The 23,092-nt window shown below is 34.7% G+C and overlaps 1 protein-coding gene and 3 pseudogenes across 1 annotated transcript; 2 read left to right on the top strand and 2 right to left on the bottom strand.

Moving 5' to 3' along the window:
• Positions 1–9,153: 9,153 nt before the first annotated feature.
• On the bottom strand, positions 9,154–10,792 carry LOC106329816 (annotated as a pseudogene).
• Positions 10,793–12,650: 1,858 nt separating this feature from the next.
• On the top strand, positions 12,651–15,981 carry LOC106333741 (annotated as a pseudogene).
• Positions 15,982–16,930: 949 nt separating this feature from the next.
• On the top strand, positions 16,931–19,038 carry LOC106333837 (annotated as a pseudogene).
• Positions 19,039–19,738: 700 nt separating this feature from the next.
• On the bottom strand, positions 19,739–22,686 carry LOC106332685 (protein HOTHEAD-like). The gene is made up of 5 exons (XM_013771160.1): positions 22,579–22,686; positions 21,833–22,474; positions 20,929–21,329; positions 20,266–20,831; positions 19,739–20,179 (listed from the first exon to the last, which is right to left on the bottom strand). The coding sequence occupies exons 1-5, from the start codon at positions 22,658–22,660 to the stop codon at positions 20,116–20,118; spliced, it is 1,755 nt and encodes a 584-aa protein (XP_013626614.1). The 5' UTR covers positions 22,661–22,686; the 3' UTR covers positions 19,739–20,115.
• Positions 22,687–23,092: the final 406 nt, after the last annotated feature.

Here is a 23,092-nt window from a genome sequence, read left to right as displayed (position 1 = left end):
AATTTATTTTCTGATTTTTAGCTACAAATTATTTTTTAAACCCAACAAATCATTTTTTTGTTAGATTCTACTGACAAAATTTATTTTTACAATAAAATTCAGTTTTGAAAATTATCAAATAATCTAATAAATATTAAATTTCATATCATTTTTATAAATGCTAAATATAATAGGCGAGAATTTGGAGAAAAACGTTATCCAAGCAAATGTACAAATGATTTTTCCGACTACTGATCAACGTCTTTCAACACAATATTCAAGTGTTTAATTTATTCTTTTTTCTTCGACATATCCATTATTAATGGTATAGTGCTAGAGCTGGAAATTTTAGTTTTTACCCGCGGGTCCCGTTCCGTTTGATCCGATGCGGGGCGGGTGTGGGTCGGCCACTTCGTAAAATTCAACATGCAGGTGCGGGTCGAGTCGATTCTACGCGGGGCGGATGCGGATCGGTCAATTTTGAATCGCGGGTACCCACTAACCCGCAAAAAAATAAAAAAATAAAAAAAAACAAAAAATAATATATATTTTCGTAAAAAATATATAAAATACTATAAATTCAGAAAATAATATATAATTTAATTATTTTATTCGAAAAATAAGTATTATATAATTAAAATATAATTAAATAATTATTTTATTAAAATTTATATTACCTGCGGATCCCGCGGATTACCTGCAAATTTGGACGGGGCGGGTGCGGGTATGTGAATCTTTCTTTGTGGGTGTCGAAGTTTTGAGTGAAAAATAATGAGTCGACCCGTGGGTTGGCGGGACGGGCGGAGCGGGTTGACCCGCGAACCCAGCTCTGTATAGTGCGACTTCATTTTCTACCAACTACACACATATTCATTTTTTTTCGTTTTTACCCGGTTATTTGTAATATTTCCCTTCCTGTTATAAGAAAAAACTATCCTGTGTCGAAACATAAGAAAAGTGGAATAAAGTAATATTGTGTCCTTTGAACAAAAAAAAAAGTAATATTGTGTCCAAAATCTAAATCCGTGATAAGGGAATATGATGTCTTCTTCTTTTGATTTTGTTTTTTTTTTGTGCGACTCTCTATCAACATTGCTTCTCATTCATGTATCATGAATGAATTTAATTCATGAATCAAGACACATTTTGATTACTCTAGGAGAGTCGAGTCATATAAGAATAGATGCTGTATTTGTAAATCTGAATTCGAATAGATGTTTGTATTTGTAGATTAGAGTTAGAAGGCTCTTGCTTGGAATACATAACAGTTCGTTACTGCTTGTATTTTTCTCATCGTCCAAGCCGTGTCGTTAAGTATACTTTATCTTGATTGATTTGAATTCATTAGACAAATATATAGTACAAGTCACGTCATCACGACACCTCAATATTCCTGCTTTTCATTCACTCAATAATTTCTACCTCGTCACCTATATAAATTATCATTAGAGTAAATTACGAATTGCTTAATCCTTCTTCTAGTACGTATGCAACTTTTTTACAAGATGCATCCTATAGTTAACAAACACCACCAATCTCTTATGCTATCGCCTAGTCTCATATGCTATCCACTAGTCTTTTATCACTATTGATATATTGAATGTCGGTTATGTATATTCGGTTTAGTCTTTGTACATTGATACCCGGTTTGTTCCGGTTAGGTTGTTACAACAATTGTATATAGTCATTTGACTACGTTAATGAGAAGCTAACAAAAAGTTTCCTTGAAAAAATATATCAATAATCACTAATCTCTTTGATCATCGCTAAGGTACAATTTCATTGATAACAAAATTGTCGAACCACATCTTACATTAATTATCTTTGTTTTTATTCGAATATAAGCTATCATGTTTATTAACAAAACCTAATTCCTTCTTGAACAATTGACGTCCACCGTAGAACAAGAGAATTCTTATAAATCTCGAAGTTCAGCAATGGCAAAGATTCCTCTAACAATGAGATCATGGGGACTCGCATCAGGTCGGCGGTTAAACATTTAACGAATAGGCTGAGCACATCTCACATATCCGTCTCCCTCTTTACGAGCCCAGTCTCGTTCCCTCTTTGTCACTGTGTTATCTTCATCGGGTCACCTTCAACATCTCAATTCATCTCATCCGGTCTTCACCACATTGTATGTGTCGACTTGTCACCATCAGGTCTTCTTAATCGATCATCTCGTCTCCTCTGGTTCTTTTTCACCACGTTGTCTCCGTCGGCGCCTCATCACCATCATGTAGTCTTCATCAGTACGTCAGGATCTGAGCTTGTCAATTAACAACGTCGTCAATCATGCTCCAGTTCGACGGATAAACTAAACTACAAGTTGTTTTAAAAATTTAATAAGACTACCAAAAAAAGAGAGCTGAATAGAAATATTATTCTTAGGGAGTGATTGAATACGTGCAATGCTTCCTCTTTATCATCTTTACTACTCAGGATGTTCTCATCACAGTGAGTCTTATACTCACCCATATATATGTTCTTGCAGATGAGGTTGTCAGAGAACATACTTCTAGTTGATGGTGTTAATAGCACAATGATGGTTTGACTTTGAGCGCTCTGGTTTTAGGATGATAAAGGTTTCATTTCTGTTTAAATTGAATTGTCTATGGGCTTAAGTGTAAAGATTATTTTGTGATAGGGCCTCTTTAGAGACTGCATAGTCTACGGGCTTATGTTTTCTTCTTTGTTTTTGTTATTTGTTAATTGTTTATGTGGTTTCAAGAGATTTATAGAGTTATTTTCACTATAGATCACTTTATGACTTTTATTAGACCAAAAGTCATATATTGCTCCTAGGGTAGTTTTTTTTTTAACTTTTACTTCCTTTTCCCTGACTAAACGTTACTACAAAAAGATTCTAGTTTCCTTTAATTCTTTTTGTTTTAATTTTTTATTAAAAATTAATTGATTTTTTGCTTCTCTTTCCTTCTTTTTCATTCACCGTAAGTTTCTTCTCCCACGAAGACCACAGCTGTGGGCCCATCTTCTTCTTCTTCACTTCGATCTACAAGCACCACCGCCAAAAAAAGATCAGAAATCGACCGGAAAACATCTTCGTCTCAATCTCAGTAAAATTCGATGTAGATCCGCCGCCGGCTAAATCTTCAGCTCTGCTTCTAAGCTCCTTCTTCGCGACAAGTCTTCAATCCGTCGTCACGGTAACTCGATGTGCCGTCGCGTCTCGTCTTCCTCCTAGTCTTCAAATCGGTGGCTCGTCAAGCTCTGTCATGCTTTCCTCTGTGACCTATCCTCCTCTCCAACCGTCGGTGAACCAAACCGGAGGTCAATCCGAACTGTCGAACCTCGAACGGATCTATTCCCAAACATAATTTCATATATTTGCACAATTAGTTCTTTAGCTTTCAACTTTTTACAATTAGGCCATAAAAGTTGTAGATTTGAACAGTTGGTTTTCAATTTTGCTCCACACTTGCAGTTGTGCAATGCAACCCCTAATTTATGAAGATTACTATGTAAATGTAATATAATATGAAAAGCCAAAACAATGAGATACATTATTATTGTTTAAATATTAGCCATAGGTATGACGATTCATGTATGTTCATATATACATGTACACAAAATTTCGTAGTATCCACATGTACAAAAATACATATGAACACCAATAAAATTGTGTAAGAATTCATATGTACACTTGCTAAATTTGTTAGATATAGCAATTTACGATATAAAATAGTCTAGGTGTACAAATATTTTTTACTCACAAAATTTGACATATATACTATTAAATGATATTTACATGTCACATATGTTTTACTATTCACAAGGAGTAATGTGTACATATAGTGAGAAAAAAAATCTTTTGTAGGCACAGTACTATTCACAAGGAATAATGTGTACAACAACATATAATACAAATCTTTTTAGCTTATTTATAACTTTAAAAAAAAACTTTGATCATATCTTTATAGGCTTTCTCGGCTAGCCACTTCTTCGAGATAGTAGGGAAACACATTCTAATTACGTGTACACTTGTACAATAGGTTTGATGTACACATTGATAAATAAAACTATGTGTACACATGTACAACAATAAATTTATAAAGCAATTTGATCAGATGGAAAGTTTGAGGTATATTGTAAAATAAGCAGGAAACTAGAAGACCAGAAATGCAAAAAGACAATACTTCTCCATTGATGTTGCTCGAGCGATCTTCTTGCCGGATCTCGTCAACGACCACGGCGAGTCCGCTACGACGGAGCAGAGACACAACGAGGCTTGATTCCGACGACGGCGAAGGCTGAGAGCACGACCAGGAGGTGGAGAGGTCCTAGGCTTGAGACGTAGAGAAGCCGATATTGAGGAGACACGATTAATAGCAACGACCACTGGTGGACGAGACCTTACATCGCGGAGATCGAATGGAGCCATAGATCTCTGTCTCTTCAAATGTGTAATCTAAACCTTGAAAAGTGTAAATTGACATACAAATGCTATATCCTAATATGCAATCTATATGTTGAATTAAAAACAAGTGCTGAATTAGATAAGTATTACTCTTAAAAATATTCTAGATAAACACAATAATTAATACTTATGATATATAGAAATTACTCAGTAAAAATAATTAGATAAGTATTACTCTTAAAAAATAATTAAATAGGCTATATACTATGATGTACATGTGGACATTTTAACTGTGAATATCATAAGCACCTAATGTACATGTGTACAACATGGGTTCATGGACATCAAAACAAGATGATTATACAATTTTATGTCTTTTTTACAAAATATAAATGTACATGCGCATAAGTATCTACATGTATGTCCGTCATTCTAAAATTAATCTTAACGAAAATGGAAAATACATTTAAAATGAAGATGATGATGAAATACCGTGTACACATATTTTTACTGTCCATATGTACAACATTTTACACAAAGTCACATGTACATCGGTTCAAATGTACATTCGATAAGTAATGATATCCAATGATTTGAATGAGTTATAGTTTTTAGAGTTAATTTAGATTATTTTAAGTTTCATTTACGTGTATATTCTGCATTTTTATGGTTTTACCATCAAAATTTAATTTATTTTTAGACAAATTCATTGGCTCCATATTCAGGGGCGGACCCAGAAAAATATATCGTATGTGGCACAAATAAAATTTCTGATGAAAAAAATTAAACTAATAGTTGTAATATGTTTTAGAATTTGATTATGGAACAATACCCGTTTTGAGCTCAAGCACAAAAAGTATGGATTTAGGAATCATAACCTATGTATTATTTGATTTTTTTTAAAACTTTTTTTGTTAGTCTACTGCTAATATTGTTCAAATATGGTTGTCATTCAAAAATTCAAATATTTTTAATTATTATTTTGATTTTTAGCTCATTATTTTTTAACTCTAATTTTAAATTTGTTTGTGGCTTTCTGTTCTACAAAAAAATAAAAAGTAATTGAATAAAACTAGTTTTAATAAAATTACAGATGCATAACATACAAATTATAATCAGTCATAAAGAAAAACTAAATACACAACGTTACCTAAAAAAAAAAGGGAAATAATATAATTTCAAAAAGAATAAATGTTGAAAATAAAAATAAAAATAAAAATAAAATGAAAAAGGAAGGTGCAGAGAACATTAAGAACATTACCATACAAATTATTAGTAAGTATACACATATACACACAAAATTTAATATATTTATATATATACACACGTAACTCAACAAATAAATCAATAAAAACAGTAACAATTGATTTCAACATTGCATGGGGCACAATCTATAGGAAACTCAACAAATAAATTAATAAAACATCAACCAATTATAAACTTTCTAACATAGTATGAGGCACGTGCCCCACCCACCTTGGTCGTAGATCTGCCCCTGTCCATATTAATAGTTTAAGTGGTAGAAACAAATTGCAAAATGTGGTCTAGTAGTAAGAAAAGACCTTTTAGCCATCATATCCATGTTCAGATTTTCATGAGATCATTTTATGAATTTTTTTCATCAATGGCAAAATCGTAAATACATCATTTTCTACCTCACGATTCGTTTTTTCTGTAAAAATGCTACCGTTGTCAATCATGGTTTCGGTATTAAATCACCAAACTTTGTGTGTGTTTCATGTTATTTTAAAATCAAAATTATAGATCTATTTGGTATTAATCGACATTAAACCTCAAAAAATGAGATCTTGATGAATCTGAGATCTTCAACGTACGGTGACTAAGAAGAAACCCGGCGGCAGCTGGTTGATACGGCGGAAGTGGCCGGGGATATAGTAGATACAGACCAGGTGATAATGGTGTTGTGATTGGTGGTGGTTGTGGGTTTGGGTCCGACGGTGATTTAGGTCTGGTGGGTTGGAATGGAGGAAACAGAGGCAGATGTTAAAGATATGGGTGAGGTGGTGGTGGTGGTGGTGGTTGTGAATATACGTTTTGGTAGAAGTAATAAGGGAAGAGAAAGAAAAAAATATTATAAATTCAATTTCTTTAGTTAGGTGATTTTTCTAAAGGATGTAACTAAATTAGTCAGAAGAGAAGGGAAAGTTAAAAATAAGTGTCTCAGGAATGAAACATGTCTTAGAATGTAATATAAAAGATGAAACGTGACTCTAATATATTAGCTAAATGGGTTACCTACTCACAAAAGGCTAATTAACGTGTCATGACGACTAGCCCAAGCCTAATTAACAAGCTCGTGCAAGTTTCTAGAAACACGTGCATTTCTCCCGAGGCTACTAATCTGTATCTTAGTAAATAAATAAACCCTTAATTAAAACACTTAATGTCTTGATTATTCTACCAACTTTTTTCACAACTTTTTGCTCATTTTCCTCAATAGGTCGCCGGAGTCGTCGTCACTCTCAAACTGCATCGGAGATACCGTCGGTATCTTTAAATCCAATTTGGCTGATAAATATTTTGTCTACAACTACTAAGTATATCTCAATCAAGGCTGCACGCTATTGGGAGATATGAAAAGCAAAATACACATGCTTATATGTTGTCTACTATTAATCGCAGATTGACATTTGAGTATACATATATTTGGTAGATTTCAAATGCTAGTCTAGCAGATTTATATTAATCTACGGATACTCGGCAGAGCGTTTACTCTACTTTCATAGCAGACTAGGAAACTGCACAACATATGAAAGTCTAACGAGTGCTCTCAGAATAAATATGTGTACTAAATACAACTGAAAATTGCCATAAGGTGATGGTATTCTTCATGGAGGTGATGCAGATGAAAAAACAATGAGACTTTTAATGGAACCCTACACAAGGCATCAATTTTTAGCTTGCATTTATTCCCTTCAACCATGTCCAAGAACGTTTGTGTATTTATATCCTTTCCATGTTCCTTTTTTTTCACTTTATTTGTCTTATGCATCAGAGATGCGCGTTCCAATAATTGCTACGCGAAATAGTTTATTGGATTTTATTACGTTGTATTAAAAGATTTGTTGTCTATCTTTTTCTAGGGTGTACATTCATATATCTATTCGAATCCAGTTAATCTATTCGGATTTCAGATTTTTAGAGGTAGAAATTTAAATCATATTCGGATATTTACAAATTTGGTTTGAATCATTGCAGGTTCGATTCGGATTCGAGTTTGGGTACTCATTTTAATTATGTATTTAAACAAAAATCAAATATACATAAATCCTTAAAATAAGAAAATAAAATAATATAAAACATAAAAATTTAAATAATGTAAGAATAAATATTTAAATTTACATAATAATTAGTTCAATTTAAATATTTGGATGGAGAATAGATAAATATTTTCAGTATTTTGAACATTTTCTGTTATTTTTTATGTTTACTCGTGATTATGTTGATAATTTTTAGATATTTTCATATTTTGAATATCTAATATATATATAAATTTAAAATAATTAACATATTTAAGTATATATTATGATTTAGATACTTTTGGTATCCAAAATATTTTAGTTTGGATCAGAAGCAGGTCTGGTTATCTGGATTTTAGATCTATTATATTTGAGTAATTAATCAGTTTTATTTTGTATTTAGTATTACTTTCAAATTTAGTTCGATTCGGTTCTTCGGATCCATATATTTTATCCACACTTACTTTCTTCTACTAATATAAAGAAAAATAAAATAAATGTAAAACAAATATATATTCTAGGTTTATTTAACATACATAATTATTGGACCATACTTTAATAATACCAATAAGAATAGATGTGCATCGTCTCAATATTGTTGGACATGTTGCAAAATTGACGTAGTTTATAACCAATAACGCGTATTTTTTTATAAAAAAATTCTTGGTACATATAACAAAAACACGATAAAATCGAGTGAAAAGTGTTAGAGTTGCGTGGAAAATAATGTGATATCTTCACTCGGCACCTTAACTCCATTTTCAATCGATTCACGAATTTTATTTTCTTTTAAAACTTTTCTGATTGTTTTTTAGCAATCTGATTATGTTTATAATTATTTGTTTGATATGAAAACTTAGTAAAGAAAATCAATATTTGGCTAAACTAAAGATCCAACTTTGTGTGTGGTGTTTTTTACCTAAATTTCTTTAATTCATAACCAATCACAATTATTTATTGTCCTCGTGTGCATAAGCCTCAAACATGGCTAAGTTCGGCAAGATACAAAACTTTCACTTTCTAAAAAATTCTCATTCCAACATTTTAGTTGATGCAAATCTTAATGATTTTGTAATTTTTTCTTTCAAAATGATATTATTCAATAGTTGTACGAAAAAAATTTCAGTTCACTAATGCAAATGTTAAAAATGCATGAACTAAAAATGACATGATTAAAAAAAAATTTAGTACGAACACATTAAATTATCTGCGGCGGATTAAAAAAAAATTAGTATGTGAACGCATTAATTTTTAAATGATTGTGAAGCCGACACGTTAGCATACTCAAATTGAAATCGACGTGAAACTGTCACGTGGCGAATATAGCGTAAAGACATTGATGACAAATGTTTTTTTTTAATATATAGGGGATTAGCTATCTTTGCAATGATGTTCAAAATAAAAGAAGCTGCCTTTGCAATCATACTAATCAAAACAAACAACAGAAAACTCAAGTTTCAAAACCAAAACCAAATATAAAAATATGGAATCATAACTGTACCATAAACAGGAAAAGAAAATGAAACTTCAAAAGTCCTAAGCAGAAGCAGATTTAGAAGGATCAAAGATCTGACCAACGAACAGAACCGTTCCAGTTTTGTCTTCTCTAATCATAAAAAGAAATGGATGATCAGCCACAAAATCTATCCTCCTACCACTGCTGAAGCCTCTACCACCACTACAGCATCTTAAAACAGTAACAGCCGCAGCCTCTGCACCATCTTCATCGATCTCAACCAAAGCTTTATGGTTCAGTGAAAGCGAATCCAGATTCAATCCATTGAAAGCCTTTGAAGCCTCAAACCCGAAATCTATCTTAAACTTTGGGATTCTGAACACTCCAACTTCAACTTGTTTTATTGGAGTGTGACTATCCAAGAATCCAAGAGTAGATGATGATGATGCCACCCTCTTGACCCAGACTATTCAATCCATCCTTGGCGTCCGGTAGGTAGAAATACATTGAATATTGGCGATTGATATCACCGCATTGTCGAAATGGCAGCTTAAGGACCTTGAAACCGTTGTACTGCTCAACGTATTGCTTCTTATGGTTCGTCATGAAAGGCAGAGACTGATTTGCCATTGAGAAGGTGAAAGTCAAAGTGTCTTGTCAAAGACTTTGGGAATTTTTCTTCCCAGGTTCCTTTGAAGTAGATTGCGTTTCCAAAAATAGAGGCGGTCTCGCTTGTAACGGATCCAGGAGGAAGAATAACTTTGATGAGACCATTGGTGTGACTTGAAGCCCAAGCATTCACCTCCTCACGCACTTCTTCAGCCTATGTTTTAAGTGTTTCAAATAAAGCTGATTTATCAGAAATTGTATGGCTAGGAAATGTACATATATCTCCTATAATATAAAAAACTATAGGCAATTTAATAAGGTCTTAATAATTTTTTAAAAATAAATCTAAAGGCCTTTTATTTATTTATAATTAAAAAAATAGGGGTCATATACCAATTTATCAATAATTTGGCTATGCCAAGGACAGCCCTGTCTATTATCTATGAGATAGATTCACAAACTCTTAATGTTAACCTAATACAGTTTTGACACAAACACTAAACCCATTTTATCTATGAGCAAAGATTAACTCTTATTAACCCAAGACAGTTTCACACGAGCACTTAACCTAATATAAAACTAACCTTGAATCGGAAATCAACAAGAGCGCAAGTAGCCTTGAAGAAATTCACACTCCATTAACGTTCGAGATCTTAGGGCCACTGCTTGCGCTTCCGTCGGCGAGGACGATGGTAGCGATCTCGCTGAAAACAGCTTTGAGCTCATCCATTGAATAGGACCTAAGGAAGGATAAGATGGACGATGTTAGTTGTTCCTCTTTGGAGCTAGCAGCGACCATGGTTAGAGCGGCGTTGATGGATGCAGGAGAGAAGACGAAGTTTGAGTTTTTAGCTACGGCAGAGATAACTTTCTCCGTAAGAAACATAGCCACATCGTTTTGCTTCTTCATTGCTTTCTCCACATTAACCTTTGAGATTGGAGGGGGCTTAGGGTTACCAAATCCTTCTCTGAGTGAGAGGGACTTGAGGTTATTAGTGATTTGCTCACCCTCTTCTTCCTCTTATTCTTCTTCTTCTTCATCTTTGAGAGAGAGGGACTTATGGTTTCAGATGTGCTAAGCTTTTGTTTCTTCTCTTTTGGAGGCGCCATCTTTTTCGGTTTCGGTAAGAAAACTATTGTGCTTACACATACATATATAAGAAAAGATAGAACTAGGGTTTGGTGTATCACCGCCCTTTAGAAGTAACAAAAATGTATATTACGAGAAAAATCTATATATTGAGAGAAAAATTTAAATCTTACTTAGTTAATGTGAACAAATTGGCCCAATACCTATCTTATTCCAGGCAAACACAAAAAAGGGCCCAACAGGTGAACAGTGTCGGTTTATCCATAAACGTTTTACGTTTGGATAAAAAAGGTCAACTCATTATCAGATTGGGAGAAGGGAGGATTTAACCAAAACTGTACGAGACTAGGCTAGGATTCACTAATAGCGTGGATATAAATATATAGTGAGTGTTATCAACGATTTGGATAATCCGGTGAAAAATAACCCAAAACATAACAGAAACATAAGAACAAAGAGAGAGTTGAGAGAAATAATAAAAGAAGAAACTTGAGAGTAAGAGGGCGTTTGTTAAAAAAAAAAAAAAAAAAAAAAAGAGTGAGAGGGCGTTGTTCCAGTTATGTGTTGTCTCTTACCATATAGCGCGCTAAAGTATTTGTGTAAACCCTTTGACTGATAGTGAAAGTTATGAGAGACGGTTCCCACTCGAGACATACCGATTTAAGGCCGAAAATCAAATTATCTGTATTAAAAAAATATAACAATCAACAAATCTTAACAAGTGGTATCAGAATAATTCAGGTTTTGGTTGCTGTAGAGAAGAGATCACAAAGTATAAACGGAATCACAAAGAGGAAACTCCACAGTGGTGTATGATGAGAATATATTATTCTTTGGAGGAGAAGAAATCAAGTGAGAACATGAAGAAAACTTTCATGATTAAATGGAAAGCAAGATGGACGAATCATGGCAAGAAAGGGTTGTGGTGGTTCTTCTGGGCAAAGAATTTAACTTGTGTGTGAATAATGAGAAAGAACGTATGTCAAAGGGTATGACATATTAATTTCTCATGTTGTTACGCTACAGACGGTTCTCATATACACAAGTCAGATGGGTTGTTCGAAAATAACAGTGAATATTCCTAAAATCATAATTTACCGAGAAATACTATAAATTCACAAAGAATTAGTATACTTTTGTCTTTACCCGTTGGAAAAGTAATAGGTTTATAAATTCCCACTTAAGAATAACCAGCTACATTCTGAGAACCAACAGAACGATTTCAATAACAGATGATGAAGGTTCTTCTCCATTATTTTATTCTGAATAACTTAAAGAAGTTACATAAATATTATAAAGCAAACTGTAGCTACGTATTATGAGGGTATTATGAGGTACGAACATGATCGTGACTTTTACATATTAATCAAAATGTAAGAGCTAGACATGTATATGACAGAGATTGATCGGTTTTATTTGCCCTGCAAGGTTAAAATAAACTAATTTCCACTAATAATTGCAGAATATAAAAAATAAAATAAAATAATAATAATAATAATAATAATTGCAGAATTGTTGTTCGACCCGCACACATGGCACAACGATTAGTCAGTTTGTTATATAATTTTTGTGTCGACAGTACTTTGTAATATAAGATATTGAAATTTAGAACTGTTTTCGGATGTGACTTTCACTAATTGCAATTTTTTAATATATTTAAATTTATAATTGGTGTCAAACGATCCAAATGCGATCGCCCTCAAATGTGACATTCACAATTGCAAGAAACCAGTAAAACCTATAAGTAATACAACACAACAATATCCTAGAAGACTTGAAAACTAAGCAGATCTGAACACAAGGTTCATACTTGTATAAAACCGCATGAAACAAGAAGTTTTCTCTTTCCGAACAAAGCCAACACAATCTTACATTAGAATGGGTTTTCATATACTCCTTACTATTTTCGTTGCAATTTTCATCTTCCATGGCTCGTGTAATTGCGATAAAGGTACACTCCTAGTTTCACATCATTATAATGCGTGGTATCATTATAATGCGTTATGATATGTTGAATATAAGACTATTCTTGGTATTCTTTTCAATATTCATCATTTAATTTTTTTTCTCTATTTGTGGAGAAGGGCATTATACATTTATGAAAGATGCAACACTAGCACCACTTTATTCTAGCTTCGACTACATACTCATCGGAGGAGGAACCTCAGAATGTGCATTAGCCGCAACGCTTTCTCAAAACGCTCGCGTTTTAGTTCTCGAACGCGGTGGCTCTCCTTATGATAATCCAACGGCGAGTGACTTGGGAAACTTTGCTAACGCACTCTTTAAAATCACACCAAACTCGTGGTCACAGCTTTTCATCTCCGAGGATGGTGTTTACAACACACAACACACGAGCACGTGTCCTCGGTGGAGGCTCGGTGATAAACGCCGGATTCTACACACGCGCAGGAAATGACTACGTGGAGGAAGCTGAGTGGGTGCGTGAGGAAGTGGAAGCTGCTTACGAATGGGTCGAGAAGAAACTTGTTTTCGAGCCACGTGTGATGGGATGGCAAACAGCGTTTAAAGATGGGCTTTTGGAGGCTGGTGTGAATCCGTACAACGGTTTCACGTATGATCACATCTACGGGACTAAGATCGGCGGTACGATCTTTGACAATGCCGGTCATCGACACACGGCAGCGAATCTGTTGGAGTATGCTAACCCAGACAACATAGTTGTATACTTGCATGCATCTGTCCAGAAAATTCTATTCACCAAAACAGGTATTGATTTACATTCATTAACTATTAATTGATTGACTTTTCAAAAAAAAAAAACTTTTAACGAGCATTTTGTAAAGTGCGGTTTGGAATGATACGCTTAGTAAAATAAAAGGTTATAATTTTCTACATAAGAAATCTTTTTAAAAACTTTGAAAAATATTTAGACGTTTACGGTAAAAATAATCAAAATCGTGTATCTGTATGAATTCTTTAAGAACACTTCAGAATATTTGTGTAAATGTTATCTGATGTTATATGATATACGGAGGTAGAACGCACAACCCGGTAAAGAAAATACGGAGGAAAGTATATTTTAACTTAATACATTTATGATACAGATACGACAACTACCTTCGCGATTTTTTTTTTTGTTTTGAAACTAACCTTCGCGATTTTTCGTCAGTTCAAAAGTCCAACAATCGATCGACGGCTTGACTTTAAGAAACGTACGGTATAACCTCTATAAATTAATATTCGATAAACTAATAATTTCTATAAATTAATAAATTTCACCGGTCCCAACTTGGACCGGTTCAAAATTTGACACAACTCGATAAAATAATAAAATAATATTTTTTAGAAAATTCTATGTAAATATACGTTTCCATTAAAATTATAAATTAGTAATCTAAATATATATATATATATATTATATAAGTAAGAACTTATTATTATATTGTTTGTTTATATTCACAAAGGAGTTATCTTTATATATTTTTAATACTTAATATATTTTTGATGAGATTTAGTAATATTATATTTAAAACCACATTTAAGTTCTATGCAATATATATTATATACACCAAATAATATAATAAAATTAATATAAACGTCAAATTTCAAAAAATAACAATTAATATCTATACACTAAAATCAAATATTTTTTTTATCTTAAAAGAAATATATTTTAAAATAAAAAAATCTAAATAAGGAAACTTTTGTAAATTAATATCTCTATAAATTAATAAAATTTCAAAGTCCCAACATTATTAATTTATAGAGGTTCTAGTTTAATTCAACTAGTTTAAAATTATTAAGTTTAAAAACATAGCTGATTATACTTGATTTAGTGGTTTGGATATTGCATATTGTAAATTAGGGATTTAGAGTGGCATATTGCATATCTATTATAGAAATGGCATATTTGATTTACGATTGGTTTGTCGATTTTTTTTTGTTGCAAAACTGTCATTTTGATTTTTTCGTTAATTCTTTTTAACAATTATTTAAATTAATTATTCTTTGTTTCATTTATGAATAAAAAAACAGGCCGCCTTGCGCCAAAAGCGTACGAAGTGATATTTCATGACAGAAATGGAGTGCTCCACAAGGTAGAATTAGCAAATGACACAATGAATGAAGTAATCTTGTCGGCTGGAGCACTAGGCAGCCCCCAGCTATTGATGCTGAGCGGCGTGGGTCCTATGGCTCATCTTGCAGCTCACGGGGTCAAACCGGTGGTCATAGATCACCCAATGGTTGGGCAAGGGATGGGCGATAATCCAATGAGTACCATCTTCATTCCTTCTCCTATGCCCGGAGAAAAGTCCCTCGTACAAGCTGTTGGTATCACAAAGTTTGATAGTTACATCGAAGGAGGAAATAACGTGACCCTCTCTTTTGATTTGACCCGTAGGTTTTTCGATGGTGTTTTACATGTTTTGAACGAGGTATAGTAACATGAATACGTTTAAAGGTTATATAACTTATTGTTTACGAGATTATATGTTAGTTATGAGACTGTACATGTATTCTGCAGACAAGCCGTACTACATCTAGCCAAATCTTGACCCAACCCATTGTAGGCTTTTTAAAATCTTTGGATGGTGGATTCAAAGATATGACAACTGTGAACGTGATGGTTCAAAAAGTGGCGGGACCGGTCTCAAGGGGTTACCTGGAGCTTAGGAACATGAATCCAGAGGATAACCCTTCGGTGACATTCAACTACTATCAAGAACCAGAGGATTTGAACAAGTGCATTGAAGGACTTAAAACCATTATTAAAGTGATAGACTCGAAAGCCTTCAGTAAGTACAAATACCCTGGTGTGACCGCACGTGTGCTGCTCAATTTCATGCTGGGCCTTCCCACAAATCTGAGGCCGAGGCACGTTACTTCAGTGTTCAACTTGAAGCAGTTTTGCATCGACACTGTGATGACTATGTGGCATTACCATGGAGGTTGTCAAGTTGGAAAAGTGGTCGACAAGAATTACAAAGTTATAGGTATTGATGCTTTGAGGGTTATCGATGGATCGACGTTTCTAAAGTCTCCGGGGACTAATCCTCAAGCTACGGTTATGATGCTAGGAAGGTAAGCGCAAAAACCAAAAGAACAGATTATTCAGTAACATGTTATACACATTATATATACATTAAGACACATATATGATTGCTGGAGTGCTTTGTGTAGGTACATGGGGCAGAAAATTCTTAAAGAGAGGGCGGCGTTCTTCAAAAATCAGGAAGAAGCATGAGACAATAAATCGAGATGAGCCCGGATTAAATAATTGAATTTGCATTCTCTTTAGACCTCAAACAATAAGTCCTCATTGTTTTTTCAGTAAAATGTCAAGTCCCTTATTGTTGGGAAACATTATTTAACTTCTTACACCATCTGAAAAACTCATTTTGAATATCTCAACTGTAAAAAAAAATTAATTTTATTCTATGCTAAACGTGTACCAGGTGTATCAAGAGACTAATTCTAAGTATTGAGGAGAATTATGCAATGAAAGCTAACACGATTTTCAATACATCATCAAATCTAAAAAGGACAGAATATTCCTATGATCCTTGAACTGGAAATGAATTTCAGTTCTCATACTTGATCAATACATTTAAAGTTTTCGTAGATTCGCTGAAAATTCTGAAACCATGCACCAATTTTTTTGTTCGTCTCTATTATTAATCAAAGAATTATAATCAACTTCTTATGTGCTACTTATAGCTTTAAGCCAAAATTCTTATCAATTTTAATTAGCTAAACTGAAAACGAAAACATAACTTCAAATGAAAAGAAAACTAGACAGAAAAAAATTAATAAAAACACGAAAACATAGTACAAGTCCCGAAAGGAAAAACACACGTTCACGCAATATGTTTTGTCTTGTACAAAATGTGAAGTTATTTATTTTGGGAACGAGAGTATTTACCTTTTAAACTAAAATTACTATATTATGACTCAAATTGAATGTAAAGTAATATTGTTGGCTTTAGATTCCGGAGTTTAGTGCATACTTAATTCAGTACATAATCGTTTGGTTATACGAAAACACCCATAAACTGGGGAAGTAATAAAATTTAACCAGACAGTCATACAGACTACAGTCGTACTTCATGCTAGTATATAAGGCGTATAAATTGCGTAGTCTTGTTTGTGTCTCCCCAAGATTTAGAACAAAGCAAATATAATCTTACACTGTAATGGGTTTTCATATGTTTCCTTTTGTTCTCCTCATAATTTTCATATTGCACGGCTCCAGTTATTCCCATAAAGGTAACATCTTAGCTTCATGCATCATCCATATTCAATGTATGATGAACCAACTATGTAGCACCTATACATCGAGAATTCATGTAACATTTGAAGCTGTTAGGTTATTATTAGTACGAATTTAAAATGTAATGATTTTATTTGCTAAAAATGTAATGAAAATTGGTTTTGTAAAAACAGGGTTTTACGGATTTATGAAAAATGCAACATTAGAACCAACGTATGCTCGCTTCGACTACATAGTTATTGGAGGAGGAACCTCGGGTTGTGCATTAGCTGCAACGCTCTCTCAAAACGCTAGCGTTTTGGTTCTTGAACGCGGTGGCTCTCCCTACGACAATCCGAGGGCCACAGACATCGAAAACTTCGCCAACACTCTCTTAAACATCACACCAAATTCGTGGTCGCAGCCTTTTATCTCCCAGGATGGCGTGTTCAACACACGTGCGCGCGTCCTCGGAGGTGACTCGGTTCTGAACGCTGGTTTTTCTCACGTGCACAAGAGTACTACGTGGAGGAGGCTGAGTGGGAGATGGACGAAGTGGAAGCTGCTTACGAGTGGGTCGAGAGGAAACTTGTGTTCGAGCCACAAGTAACCGGATGGCAATCTGCGTTAAAAGATGGGCTTTTGGAGGCTGGTGTGTTACCATACAACGGTTTCACCTTGAAACATATTATAGGGACGAAGATTGGCGGTACCACCTTCGACCCTGCTGGCCATAAACACTCGGCCGCGGATTTGTTAGAGTATGCTAATCCGGACAATATTGCTGTCTACTTGCACGCTACTGTGCACAAAATCCTCTTCACCACAAAAGGTATTTCATATATTTACAAAAAAAAAAAAATCAAGCTTTTATATACTTTGGTCCTTATATATGAAAACTCATATTAAGAGCAGTAAACCAAAGACCTAAGGCGTACGGAGTGATATATCAAGACATGGATGGAGTGTTCCACAAGGTAGAGCTGGCTAAAAACGCAATGAACGAGGTGATTTTGTCGGCAGGTGCACTTGGCAGCCCTCAGCTATTGATGCTGAGCGGCGTGGGTCCTAGGGCTCATCTTGAGGCCCAAGGAGTGAACCCCGTGGTTATAGATCACCCAATGGTTGGACAAGGGATGGGAGATAATCCCATGAACAGTGTGATTGTCCCCTCTCCTCAACCTGTAGAATTGTCCCTCCCTCAGGTCGTTGGAATCACCAAGTTTGGTAATTTCATTGAAGGTTTTAGTGGATTGAGTCTCTCTTATAACTTGACACGATTGTTCTTTGAGGTATGATATAAATACATTGATGGTTTATTTTTTTGTTAATTAATCATGAGACTATGTTATTTACTTATGAAGCATTGTGCAGACAAGGCTCTCCACTCGATCAATCACATTTTTTTTCAACTCCAGTGATATTCTATTGAATTTGATTGAAATTGATGGCGTCATCTTCCAAAAAGTCGACGGTCCGTTGTCTAGAGGTTACTTAGAACTCAGGAATACCAATCCAGATGATAATCCTTCTGTGACATTCAACTACTACCAAGAGCCAGAAGATCTTGAGAAATGTGTTAAAGGACTTAAAACCATCATTGAAGTGATAAACTCGAATGCATTCTCCAAATACAAGTACATGAATGCAACCGGACGCGAGTTGCTCAATCTCATGCTGGGCCTTCCCACCAATCTGAGGCCGAGGCACGTGACTTCAGTGTTCAACTTGAGGCAATTTTGCATCGACACCGTGATGTCTGTTTGGCATTACCATGGAGGTTGCCAAGTTGGAAGAGTGGTCGACAGGGATTACAAAGTTATAGGCATTGATGCGTTGAGGGTCATCGATGGATCCACTTTTCTTAAGTCTCCTGGGACTAATCCTCAAGCCACGGTAATGATGCTCGGAAGGTAAGATGCAAAAACCTAAATGATCCATATATACATGTTATAGACTTAAATTATATACGATTATTGGAGTGTTATGTGTAGGTACATGGGGCAGAAGATTCTTCAAGAGAGAAATGCTTTCGGGGATAAAAGGGACTAATCGATCATTAAAGATGAGATCAATATATGCTCTTGTTTGTCCAATTACTTAAAAGAGTGACTATTGTCTTATTGATGTTGTCAATTACTAGTTATGCTTTTAACTAAGATGATTAGTGATCATCTTCTTAATATGATGCGAAGTTATAATGTTGGGTAAAGTTGGTGCCTTCTTCGGTTTAAGAGGAACAATTAGTGACTTCAACCAGTTTCATACAATGCAAGATCTAAAATTTTAGTGCCAACACAAGTTATACTTACTCGCCAGCGTATAGTTAAAAAAAAGTACCTCCCTCCACTTGCAGACTTGCAGCCAATAACTAGATATGATTTGTTCACAAGCAAAATCAAAGAAGTAGATATCTATTATTCACCAAGATATAAGTGATCACACGTTGCTCCACAAACTTTTTGATCACTAGATTATTATAAAAAATGGTTACATGCATATTAAATCTTTATATAATCACTAAAATAAATATTATATCTAACGATTATTTGGTTCGGTATCTCTGGTTCAGGATTCTTTCGATTTCAGGTAATATGCCCAGGTCTAAACATTGGTAAGCAATCAAATTAATAGGACCCACTTTTACATTACTGGTTGTGCCTTTCCACAAAAATATATAAAAACAAGCATTCAAATAGAAGAAGTAAAAGCAGTAGAAATTAAGTAGAAGCAAGTACCATGTGAAGAAGGATAAGGGAATATGTTTTGCAAATTACGCTGAACACATTCAAAAGATAGAACAGTAAAGGGCAACTCTCCTTTGGCAAAGACTAAACTTCAAACTTGTGAGCAACATGTTGTATCACTGATTATAGTTTCTTTGCCAAAGTTGAATTTCCCTTTTACTCACTTCTTTCATCTAACAATTTTCTCCTGAGATTTTGTGGTAACAACTTCTACGCAGTTTATATAACCAAAAAACTATTAGAGCAACCGAATATGCTCAAAGGATTATCCTCCTTTACATATAGCAGATGCTTCACTTTCCAAACCTCCTTTTGAAAGTGTAATAGGCAAGTTTGTAATCAAAGCATATTCTACGCACAATAACTATTTGAAAGTAATAGCTCATGCTTCTTCATCCTTTTTGTGGAAAGCTTCCCTCTCTCGAAGAATCTTTTGTCCCATATACCTACATATAACAATCAAAACAATCATTCTTAATTAACTAGATGCAAAATGTTTTGGATCACTTCTTTATTAAATTTATGCATTTACCTTCCAAGCATCATAACCGTAGCTTGAGGGTTAGTCCCCGGAGACTTGAGAAATGTTGATCCATCTATAACCCTTAAACCATCAATACCTAACACTTTGTAATTCTTGTCTACCACTCTTCCAACTTGGCAACCTCCATGGTAATGCCAAATAGTCATCACAGTGTCTATGCAAAACTGTCTTAAATCAAACGCCGAGGTTACGTGTCTCGGTCTTAGATTAGTGGGAATGCTTAGTATTAGATTGAGCAAGCCATGTATAGTCGCGTCGGGGTACTTGAATTTTGAAAATGCATTGGAGTTAACCACTTTAATAATTGTAGTAATCCCTTCAACACATTTCCTTAGATCCTCTGGCTCTTGGTAGTAGTTAAATCTCACTGAAGGATTATCATTTGGGTTTGTGTTCCTAAGCTCCAAGTGACCTCTCGAGACCGGTCCAGCCACTTTCTGGAGGATCAACCCGGCTTTTGTTGTTGCACTCAATAACGGATGTACAGATTTGAAAAAATCTGTGATGGATTGAGTCGAGAGTGTTGTAGATGTATTAGTACGGCTTGCCTGCATCTTAGACAATGAAAAAATAAAAACATTAGCAAATAATAAATTCCATTAGTAAATAATAAAGTAGTAACAACGTTTATTATGTTTATATATATGATACCTCGTTGAGATAATTCAAAATACCATCGAAGTAATTACGAGTCCAACTATAAGAGAAGATTACGCCACTTGCTCCTTCGATGTAATTATCATATTTTGTGATCCCAACTACTTGTATTAGAGAAACCTCCACGGGGGTAGGAGAAGGAATAAAGATGGCATTCATCGGATTATCTCCCATCCCCTGTCCGACCATTGGATGATCTAAGACCATCGGTTTAATCCCATGGGATGCAAGATGAGCCATAGGACCCACGCCGCTCAGCATCAGCAGCTGTGGGCTGCCGATGGCACCCGCTGACAAAATCACCTCGTTCATTGCGGTTTTCGCCAGCTCTGCCTTGTGTAACACTCCATTTGCGTCTTGAAATATAACTCCGTATGCTTTTGGCCTTGGCCTTCCTGTCCAAAACATAATTTCATATTCAAAAGTAGAGGTGAACATATGTAAAAAACAAAACTAAACCGTAATATTTCGTATAATGAAACCAAACCAAACCAAAATTCCTTCACTTTTCATTTTAGTCAGAAATATCTTATGAAAATATTTTATAGATATATAGGGTGTTCAATCTAGAAGTTAAAATAATTGGACTTTTGTTGAGTTTTTAGATGAATTTGGATGAACTAAGAATTTATTTTAAGTTTTGTTAAACCTCGATAAAATCTCTTCTAAAACTATGAGATTTGATTTTTACGCCTAAAAAGAACTATGAGATTTGAATATTTATTAATACTGGATTTCAAAAAAAATTATAAAAATCATGTTTGAATAACCTTGATTTGTCATTTTAATAAGAAAAGCATCTCAAACTATCAGTTGAATATACCTCCTTAACACTATGGCAACCCCAAACCTAAAACTAAAAAATAGAACGAGAGAAAAAATGTAGATCCTCAAATACCTTTGGTTGTGAAGAGGATCTTGTGAACTGTAGCATGCAAATAGACAGCAAGCGTGTCCGGATTAGCATACTCCAACAAATTAGCAGCAGTATGTCTATGACCGGCTTGATCAAATATCGTACCGCCGATCTTGGTCCCATTGATATGATCGTACGTGAAACCATTGTACGGAAACTCTCCAGCCTCCAAAAGCCCATCTTTCAACGCCGTTTGCCATCCCATCACCGGCGGTTGAAACGTTACTTTCTCCTCGACCCACTCGTAAGCAGCTTCCACTTCACCCCCCTCCCACTCAGCCTCCTTCACGTAGTCATCCCCGGCACGTGTGTAGAATCCAGCGTTTAGCACCGAGCCTCCTCCTAGAACACGCGCGCGTGTGTTGTAAACGCCGTCTTCGGAGATGAAAAGCTGCGACCATGACTTGGGTGATGTGTTTGAGAGTGTTGTGGCGAAGTTTCCTATATCCGTCGCCGCCGGGTTTTCGTATGGCGAGCCGCCGCGCTCAAGAACCAAAACGCTAGCGTTTTGAGAGAGCGTTGCGGCTAGCGCGCAACCGGAGGTTCCTCCTCCGATGATTATGTAGTCAAAGCGAGCGAACATTGGTGCGAGTTTTGCATCTTTCGTAAAACTATAGTACCCAGCTTCACGGAACAAAAAAAAAAAACAAAGGTTTTAATAATAAAATACAAAACATATCGTCACGCATTGAGCGATGTGTACGTAAAGAAACAATGAAATACTGTACCTTGATCTGGAAAACACGAGGCATGGGAGATGAAGGTTACGAAAAGAACTATGAGAAATAGCAAAAATATTTGAAAACTCATTATGGTGAAAGATTATGTGTGATTCTTTTATATTTAGATCAGAGCCAAACAAATGAGTTAAGGTTTGATGGGGTTTATATACTAAGATCATGAAACTGAGCCTCTTTTCGGTAATCTTTATGAGAGGAAGCTTTGATGGTTCACCAACACTTATTTATTGGTCTTACATTTCATACAAAGAGTTTAGGATCTTGGTAATTATTTTTAATGAAGATTGGATCTTTGGTACTTTGATCTTTATGAGATTATAATTTTTTATGTCAAGCGTAATAGATGTAGGATCTAGGAGAACTTTTCACATGGGATGATAAACTTTAGGTTAGTTGAGGATGTTTTCATGGTTTAAATTAAGTATTTAAAGAAAAAAAAATTTTGAGCTGATTACTAAAAACACAGATATTCAAAACTGCACTGGTCATTGGTTTTTTTTGT

Source organism: Brassica oleracea, chromosome C3 (assembly GCF_000695525.1).
Source record: "Brassica oleracea var. oleracea cultivar TO1000 chromosome C3, BOL, whole genome shotgun sequence".
Lineage (NCBI taxonomy): Eukaryota > Viridiplantae > Streptophyta > Magnoliopsida > Brassicales > Brassicaceae > Brassica > Brassica oleracea.
This window is presented reverse-complemented; position numbering and strand designations above follow the sequence as displayed.